The sequence below is a fragment of the Phoenix dactylifera genome, chromosome 16 (genome assembly GCF_051530095.1).
Source record: "Phoenix dactylifera cultivar Ajwa chromosome 16, Ajwa_hap1_PhDact_Kaust_v1.1, whole genome shotgun sequence".
NCBI lineage: Eukaryota > Viridiplantae > Streptophyta > Magnoliopsida > Arecales > Arecaceae > Phoenix > Phoenix dactylifera.
Window position 1 is genome coordinate 21,121,823 of NC_143205.1, and position 9,881 is coordinate 21,131,703.

A 9,881-nucleotide genomic window follows, 5' to 3' on the forward strand; every position below is an offset into this window, starting at 1 on the left:
TGTTTCAGCAAAAACAAATTTCATCCAAAATTTAAAACCAAAATCTCCTTAGGACAGGAAGATGTGATAAAAGATAACATTGGATGCGATAGTTAAAGATAAACAGAGGATGATGCAGAGCCATTGCCATCATCCCTCAGATCAAGAGGTCGCCTGGAAAAACTAAATAATTAAATGGCAAACTAAATGATCCAGCTGCTACCATTCCAAAATCTACCTGCTCAAAAGCATTGGCTTCAGTACCAGGTACACCATACCAGCACTTTGGCTCTCCCCTGACATTATAAGATGAACAATTAGTCTGAATATTTATCATGAGTTCATGACGAATAATAATATGCTAATATGTGTGCACCCACATGTGTGGGCTAGTACTGAATAAACAAATAATACAAGCAAGTATAACTAAATACTTAGCTACCATACTAAATAATAACAATACAAACTAAATGGAGATTCTACATAAATAGATTTAACCAATGTGGGACAACCAATGTGGGAGCAGACTCTGACAATCTTAAGGAATTATTCTACTTGATGGCCCTGTGTCAATAATAGTAAATGTTATTTAAATCAAGTTGAAATTCCAAAAACAGGAAGACATTGATCATCCAAACGTATAGGAAAAATAGACAATGCTCTCTCTTTCTCTTTATGTCTGTACTTGCATATGCACGTACACATTTGGGGCCACTATTATAAATTTATATTTATATAAAAAGATCTTTGGCAAAGATTGCATATGAAATTTTTGGAAGTAATTTGCAGATGAAATATTTAGAAGTAAAACATGAGAATAAAATAAAACTTGTTGCTGCTAACTCTTCATCACTACCACCACTGTCACAAAGTCATGAACCTTCCACTGCCATTACCATCATGGCCACTACCACCATCTTTGGCAGTGCTGCTAGCACCACCATTGCTACCTACCAGCACCATCAACACCACACCAAGACCTGCTACAACACCACCGCCAGAGCCATGACATCTTTTTATTGTTTATTGTTGTTAAAAAAAAAAGCAATTATGACAAACTTGTTCCTGTTGTCGAAATATTAGCAATAAGGAAAAAAGATGAAAACATATACCATAAACAAAATCAAGAAACTAGATATGATTCCAAACACAACCAATAGTTAGTTTGTCAATTTCACAATGCAACATCCAGTTCCATCACAAGGTTTAAGGAGCAAAGGCCCCATTGGATACTACATGAGAGCTCCAATGTGCTTGAAGAAAAAAGATAAAGACTCTGACTATTCGCTTCATATTTCATTGCTTTTCTTCTTCTTTTTTAAGTCTATCTTGCATAGTCCAATCAAGGTCTGAACATCGGATAGAACTCCATGAAATGGCCCTCTGTAGCACACTAGAGAATTGAGATAATATAACCTCTAGAGAAAAGTTCGCAAAGCAAATAGCTACTTCAGATCAGGATCTGATAGAAGAAATTATAATCATGGAACTCTAGGAAGAAGATAGAGTGCTTAATGGGGCATCACCTATCTCGACAAGGATGAACAAGACACAGTGATCACGTAAAATAGCATCAGTAGGCATAGAAAAAAGGTTGCAAGCAATACCTTTAAAAAAAGTTTGAATTAGATATAAAACGCTCTATCATCAATTATCACCCTTCATGTATAATAATGCAAGGCAACTAACACACCTCTGAGATATAAAAAGTATTATGAACTATCTGTCATGTGTATAACAATAAAAAAGGGGTGACAAAAAGTTGCCAGAAACGGGGCTCTCCGATGTTATATAGTATAAGTGTATATTTTTGTGGCCATGTTTATATATATGGTCCAGTTTGCTTGCACCTAAAGATCAAGATATGCCTTCTGGCCATTTCCACGAGCGCTAAATGTGGCATTCTCATCCCATCTAATGGACAGCTGGAAAGCAAAACATTACATATAAGTTGCATATAAAGTATAACAAGAAAAAAAGGTGCTCTAGTCAATTCAATTTTATTTTTTTAAACTCCTCTTGAATTCCCCTGAAATTCCCTCTTTGGTAACTTTGCGATATATATATAAATATATATATATATATATATATATATATATATATATATATATATATATATATATATGCATGCTTGCACCATGCATGTATATTAAGGCATAAATAGTGATATTCATATATATATACACATATAAAATATATATAATAGTTGCAAAAACATGCTTCCTAGCATGCATATACATTCTGATTTTCCCAAAATGGAAATGAAAAAAGATTTCAAGAAAAGAAAATAATTGAAAAGAGCAAAGGGAAAGTGTTCAGATACTTATAAATTCACAGAAAATCCTTGCAGAATACTTTCTCAATGATTTGCTGTGGTTTTCCATGTATTTCAACAGGTTTACATGCATTTTAATTAATAGCTTCATTACCTGCCTTTGAATCTCCCTGTCAAACATGTTTCCCACTTTGCACTCATATTATCTCTCGCACCCACTTTTGACAGAAAAGTCTCTTTCTCATAAATGAAAATCTTTTCATGCGAGTTTGTATATAAAATGTATGTTATAGATTCCTTAGATGGTTTGGCACATCCATGTCTTAGCACGGTATCTTTCTTGTTGCACATTAGGCTATAATAACTGTAAGTAGGAATACATGCATGTGCATGTGCCTTTTGCTTGCATCCGATTATCTTGATGCAAATTAGTTTTTTCTTAAAAAGTTGAAATCAAGGTTTGTCGTCTCGGTACCGAATCCTGTACCGATATCATACCAGTACAACATCAATACGCTCGATACGGCGGTCGGTTCATCATACCAAAACTCAGTAGTAGAGGTGGCAATTTACTCTACTTCATTAGGTACCTGACCAAATCCTACCCTACTAGAGGCAGGTTTTACCTGATCCACACTGGATCCGGAATGGGTACAAGTAATGGTAAAACTCACCCTGAATGTATATAACTCTTCACAAATTCTCTCCTTAAGACAAACAAAAAAAACTGATTTGTATGCAAAAAAAATAATTTTTGTAGCTTTACCCAACCCAATCCATCCAACTTGCCTTGTCTAGCTCGACCCCCTACACCCCATCTCGAGGCAAATACGGGATGGATATAGGTAATGGTGTACCCTACCCGTTGCCATCCCTATTCAATACGCCTCCTGTACTAAGTCTCGATTCAATACCAATATGGTAGAGTACACTCGGCAAGGGCTGGTGCATACCAATATGACGAACCATGGTCGAAGTCATTATTAAACTTACTCAAATTCCATCATGTTAGAACTTTGATACCACCACCAACGGTTCAACAAACCTTCAAAAATGTAATGTTGGAGATTCTCTCCCTAATTTACAACGTATTGCTTGGACTGAATCAAGATATCCTACTAACCAAATAGGTGCTAAAATCAAACAACCTATTTATAAGTGAATGCAAGTATTCTCTCACCACCTTATTTTGGGTCAGACCATTGTTATATTGAAGATGGTGCCCTAACGAAGCCATGATTTTTTGTATAAGATATCTTATTTGATATATGTACTTGAATGAATTTTTATTACTATGAGATGTCTATATAGTATTAGATACCTAAGATCCATAAGAATATTGCACAAGATTTTTAGTCTCTGTACAATACCTTGTACAAGCAGCTTATCAATATAGGTTGGGACCATACGATACTTCCCCATTTCAATATGGTATGCTACTAGAGGCAAGAAAATAATTGTACCTTGTGTCAGTGCAACACTGAATTGAACCCCTATAACCTTATTGGGTTGGTGTAATACGCTATAAACTGGCTTGCATGGGTTGGTACAAAAAATTATCATGGCGACTTATTTGATTGACTAAGGAAATCGTAAGTGAACTAGAACTATGGTTCCAAAGTATACTGATAATTTTGGAATTTTTTTTAATAAAATAGTTTTCTAGCATATGCTTATCCCCTATATCTAATGGATGCATGTCGAGTTATGGGTTCAATAGTATTCTACCATTTTCTCAGAGGACCGACAAATTATTGGTCAAATCTAACAATCCTATCTTGAAAGATTTTCTGTAACACCATTTTCCTAGGTCACTTACAACCTTAGATGTATATGCCATATAAGATATAATAGCTTGAATAGACAAGCGTTGATTAAGCATACACCTAGATCTCTTTGATTGGAAGTTACATATCTATTGATGTGGTCTGCATGCTCCACGTGTCTACGCACTTAGGTAGGATCCTAGAGTATGCACATAGATCCAAATTCATTGACTTAACCTTTAGGAGATTGTAAAAGACATTTATCAGCACCATTGAGACACCAAGGGAGGAGTTCAAGTGGCCTTGTGGGTTATGAGCGCCTGAGACGTGTGCCAGGCCTCATATAGTGATGTGGTCCAATTCTTTTGGCTACCTAGGTTATATATTTGCTCTGGAAGAATATTGGGCTTGTTATTGGACATATTCTAGCAGTGAGGAGGGTCCAATATAGTGAACCGACCCCTCTCCTAATTGCTCCCCCCCCCCCCCCCCCCCCAAAATTCTTATTAGAACTGCAAAAGAGACGGGCAACCTTGCTAAAGTGGGCACTCCCTATTAATTTCTCTTTCACAGTCTGACTAGGAGACTAAAAAGTGTAGGGCCAGCTATTATGGTGTGCGCTGCCCGCTATTAGAGGAAGGGAAGGAGAGTTAATGTTTATTGTTTCAAAAACTCTCTCTCGCTTCTTTGACTATTATTGTTTTGATCCTTTCTCTTGTCTCTCCCATCTTTATCTTTGGAGCACCAAGATTGAAAAAAACCTTACTGGTTTAAAGAAACCTTACCACTTCAAGGCATCTTGGAGGGTGAAGCAAGTCCAAGCAAAATGACTCTGCAGCATGTAAGGATGGGGAGGTTGTGCCTTGCTCAAGACCATTGTCTAGCCTATGCACTCTTATTGACCCCCTCTCACGTGCCAAAATCAAGAGCAGGTGCGGATGCGGAGAAGTAGTTATATATTAGAAACACTTTTAGTATAGAACTATTTAAGAAGTAGGCACAAATTCAAGATTCTGAACAAGCGCGTCACCCTTGGTAGAATATTGTGGCTACGAAGGATCCCACATTTCACATGTCGACATCCACATCGTCATGTTACTATATTTTTATCTTGGCCTACATATAGAGTATCTCAAGCCATCGTAGGACAAGTACCAACATCAAATGACATGTACCATCAACTTCCAGTATGGTTTAATTTTATAGCTAAAATAGCTTAGAGATTTCTAAGAAGGTGAAACAATACCTAAAACGAGTATTGGGCATCTCAAGGTCAATTTGAGTATTTTATGTTAAGTAGCAAATCTTTTTCAAGTTTTGACATTCTAATTAGTAACTAGTTGTTTTATTAAGGTATTGACAGAATTAAGTTGATTTCCATTGAAATGTCTTCAATCAAAATTGGCCAAAAGAAAGGCCAAAGACAAAACCTTAAAACCTTTTATTGCAACCATGAAAGCTTTCCAAGGACCATGAATGGTAAGGAAATTGCTATGATGGGATTTGGGAAAAATAAAAATTGCATTTCCTAGACATGTTAGGAAACAAAACATCCAGAAGTTAAGGTTATTGTTTTGAATTATAGTAATTTGGCAAGTAACCACTTTAAGCAAAGTCTTATTGTAGATGGTGAATTCAAGGAAATTACTATCTTGGTTATGGAAAATGATTGAAAAATAAAGAAATTTCAGCAAAAATCAAAGAACTTCCTTCCCAAGCTAATGGTTCATTGGCAACAACCAAAAAGTGTAGCGCTAGCTAATGTTGAGTGTTTTACAACTTCCTTGCTATACAAGGAACATGGATGGACGGTTTACTTGCGAAAATAGAATAATAATAATAATAATAATAATGACTTCCTCCCCACTCTTTTTATAAATAAAAAAACTATTTTGTACCATTCCTTTTATATTTTTTTAATAATTTATATGAAGAAAAAACTAGTGTTTCTTGTTTGCTCTTATTGTTAAAAAAAAAAAAAAAACAATCGTATGTTAGGAATTAGTCACCAATTCAAAGTTACATGACACATAAAGATAAACATAAGTTTTTACTTCCATTTTTATCAAAAAGGTGAATGTGTTTGTCAATGTTCTTAATCTTCCTTTAGGTTATCTTTGGTTGTTTGGGAAACTATGGAAAAGAAAAATGTTTCCCAAGGAAAAAGAATTATCTGGCTAAATTTGGAAAATCCATTACAGCAATACTTTAATTTCCACCATCCAGACATTTGGAGAACTCCCCAAATCCTTATCCAAGCAACCAAAAATACACCTATTTTTCCCTCTCATAACCAAGCCACAGACTGAGATAATGAAATAAATAGAACTGATAACGAACAGGTAGTTACTCAAATATAATTAGATTGTAAGATGAAGAATGAAAAAGAATACACATACCAGTGTAGATAATTAATTGAGTAAAAACAATGATCCTCGACATGCCAACAAAAGGAAGAAAACAGCATTCCAACATAGAGCCATGGAACCATGACACCAGCAATATTCTCATGAACAACCCGTAGCATCGACCCTGGTAATTTTGGAAAGTTATTGAGATTCCATGGGCTAGAAACATACTTTCTCCATGCATCTGGGTCAACTGATGATGGGATAGGATCATTTGCACGGGGAAAACCACTGCCACACACAGAAGTATCCAGATCACTTCCATACATAACTTCCACTTCTCCTGCTTTACCCTCCACGATCTCCCAAAACCGCTTTTCAATCTGCACTCGAGAGGCATTCATCTGCCCAAACCACTTCCTCCTTGTCCGGTCATCCATCCGCCTGAAAGTTTCCAGCGAGCACTGCTTCCCGGGCACGAAACCAAAGCTATCCTTATCGGAATTCATGCAGTCCAAGCAATACCAATTTCCTGTAGGAATGCTCTCCAGAGGGGGCGACAAACAGTATAAGTGCCAACCTTTATCGCACCGATCGCACAAAAGCATAACTTCTCCATGTAATCCACTCTTACACTGCTCGCAGATCTGATCCAGTGCCTCCTTGGCCACCTCTTTCTCTCTCACCTTACCCGAATTCTTCCTTCTCTTCCTAAGAGGAGATTCTAAGTGCCCTGAGACTTTTCTCTCCTTGCAAGGTCTGACCCTCTTGCACTTCTTGGTCCCTCGATCCAGCTGACTGTTGTACTCCTCATAGTCATACAAATGCTCCAGATAAAGCAGCGAGAGGACGTGCTTTGCGCACTCAGAGATCTTCCCGGCCGACCCAACGAATCTTGCGACATCTCCCCATCGCTTCTCCTTGCAGACCTTGCCATAGCCCCCATAGCGCTTCACGGCATTGAAGAACCGGCAAAGATCCAACTCGTCGCCCTCGAACACGACCCTTCGCTTCTGCTTCTTGCCGAGGTGGTCCTCCAAGAAGCGGCCATATTCGAGATCGAAGGTCTCGCGGTCGCAGGAGGGCGGGCGGGCCTGGAGGTGGTGGATGTCCTGGGTCTTGGTGGGGAAGGAGAAGGCGTCGCGGTCGAGGGCGAAGGGGGGGTTCCAGGACTTGGGGGGCACGATGCGGCAGATGCCGAAGGGCTCGGCCTGGGGACGGATCTTGTCGATGAACTCCAAGGGGTCCTTGAACTCCTCCTCGGTGGGGTAGAACACGGGGGCCTGGGGGAGGGCGGCCGTGGAGGGGGAGGGGGAGGCGCCGTAGCTGTGCCCTAAAACGCCCTTCTCGACGGCGCGGGGTCGTCCTTTCCCCATGGAGGGCTGGAGGGCATGAGGGGGGGGGGGGGGGGGGGGGGGGAGAGGGCTAGGGTACGGTTCTTGATCCGAAGCTCGGTGGGGGTTGTGGGGGGGATTCGGGTCTTGCGAGGCGTTGGGGCTCGCCGGGAGGGCTGATATCCTGAGAGGGGGGGGGGGGGGGGGGCTTGGTCGGGCTTTCTTTATAAGTGGTTACAATAACGGTAAGAGATAGGGGCGGTGGAGAGGCTGGAACCCGGAACCCTAATAATTCGCAGCAGCGATAGGGAACGCCCATACGGTTTAACAAGAAGGTCCTCCTGCCACGTGTCATTGGTTTACTGGTATGAATGAGTGGTAGTTGAATGATAGATTGCCGTGTCAGCATAATCTGGGTCTGAGAACGATCTTGTGTACATTGGAGGGCTTCCGTGGCACGTTTCAATAAATCTGCATTGCCGCTGGGTTTGGCCCGGAAAGCTGTTGTGATTCTTGCCAAGGTTGGAGCAGGGTGGATTTTGACGAGCGCGGGTTTCTATGTTACCGATGCCCTCTTACCATTTGCCTTACTCGCTTCTGATTGGGCTACGCGATCGCATATTGCGCCCATATTTTTCCGGTGCTAAAGAACGGAGAGATGAGTCTCCGCTCCTCCTCATCGGACGCCCCCCAGGCCTCCACCTCACCGTCCGCCGCCGCCATCGACGCGGCGCGCTGCCCACCGCCTCATATCCATCTAATTTCCCCTCCTCACCTTCACGCTCGTCCATCCCGTCCACCAACTTTTTTCCATCTCTCCTCTCCACCATGCCACCAACACAGCGCATTGATGATGAGGTGAAGCTACAGCTCCACCATTGGTTAATATCTTCTAATTAACTTTTTTTTAAGATGAGAAATCTAAATTTCTTTAAATAGTATCAGAATAAATCTCGTTCATAGTCTTTGTGGAATTAGAGATGCTGGAGCACAATCTCATACCATTAATCTAGCAAGAATGCTAAAACTTGTATAGGTAAAATATATGAGGATCGATGCAAATGTGTGTTTAATTTTACATTAATTTTGTACTAGATAAATTTTGAATATTTATATAGGACCAAAAATTTTAAATAATGCCTTTTGACTATTTTTTTAATAAAATTCTGAATTATTATAGAGAGAATATACATTACCATGCTGATCATGATAAAGATTTAATATATATATATATATATATATATAGAGAGAGAGAGAGAGAGAGAGAGAGATATTTGACGATCTAACCATGCTGTTTCCCATACGGTTATTGCTGAAAATTTTATTGGTTTTGTAGTTAGAGTTAAATAAAGAATCAAACCAAGATAGATGAATTCATAGATGATGCAATCAGAAATCTAGACCAGTATTGAATTTTCGTCATGATTTTCATCATTATACAACCGTAATATGTGATTGCAAGAATGTGGATCAAATTAATTAGGCATTCCCATGTATTGAGTTTTTGAATCTTTGGTAGTTTTGAGAGAAACCTTTCGACGACGATGAAAAAATGACGTCGAGGATGGGGACCATGAGGGCCATGCAAATGATGCCTTCTTTTCTCGACATTTATGAGCGGTTTCATGTTCTGGATGCTATTATGAGGTTGTCTAAAATGCAGGCAAGCTCTCCGAATGTAACATGGAGGTCTGCATTTATGCGGTGGAACAGCGTAATGCTATTAGCTCAAATATTTCTGATTTAGTTTCGTGACAATAATGCATCAAACGTCATTGATAGTTGATTAAAATTATGATGCAGGACAATAGTTACAAATTCGGCACCGTGGCCACAATGCCAACTTCCTCTGCCTATAATTTGGCAAAACAACAAGACGCAGCTTTATGCAGAGTTAGCTGCAAAGGATATGGTTTGCATATATTATGCCAGATCAATCTATTGTACTGTGCTACATCAAGATAGATGTTTTATAACCCAAATTAGAAGCATGCTTTATAATCCCTGCATTTAAAGAGTACAGGATCGAGATGTAAAATTTCTTTTGGGTTGATGTTCGCTGTTTATTACTGTAGTGAATTCTTTTTTTTTTTTTTTGTACTGTCCTGTTTTGCGCTCGCACGGGGAAGGGTTGGTGAGAAATAAGTATTTTGTCCTATTCTTTTCCAAAATTCTCTTT

At 39.3% G+C, this 9,881-nt stretch overlaps 1 protein-coding gene across 2 annotated transcripts in view; it reads right to left on the minus strand.

Annotated features, from left to right (window-relative positions):
* LOC103705556 (transcription factor jumonji (jmjC) domain-containing protein) overlaps nt 1-8,530 on the minus strand; it is a 29,619-nt gene extending 21,089 nt beyond the window's left edge. Inside the window, exons 1-2 of one of the 2 annotated variants that reach the window (XM_039115186.3) lie at nt 6,420-8,530; nt 218-275 (exon numbers count right to left, since the gene is read on the minus strand). In XM_039115186.3, coding sequence (XP_038971114.2) covers nt 218-275; nt 6,420-7,744 — 1,383 coding nt within the window. In that variant the 5' untranslated portion in view covers nt 7,745-8,530. The remainder of the gene's footprint in view (nt 1-217; nt 276-6,419) is intronic. The other variant, XM_088712820.2, reaches the window with a different exon arrangement.
* Nucleotides 8,531-9,881: the final 1,351 nt, after the last annotated feature.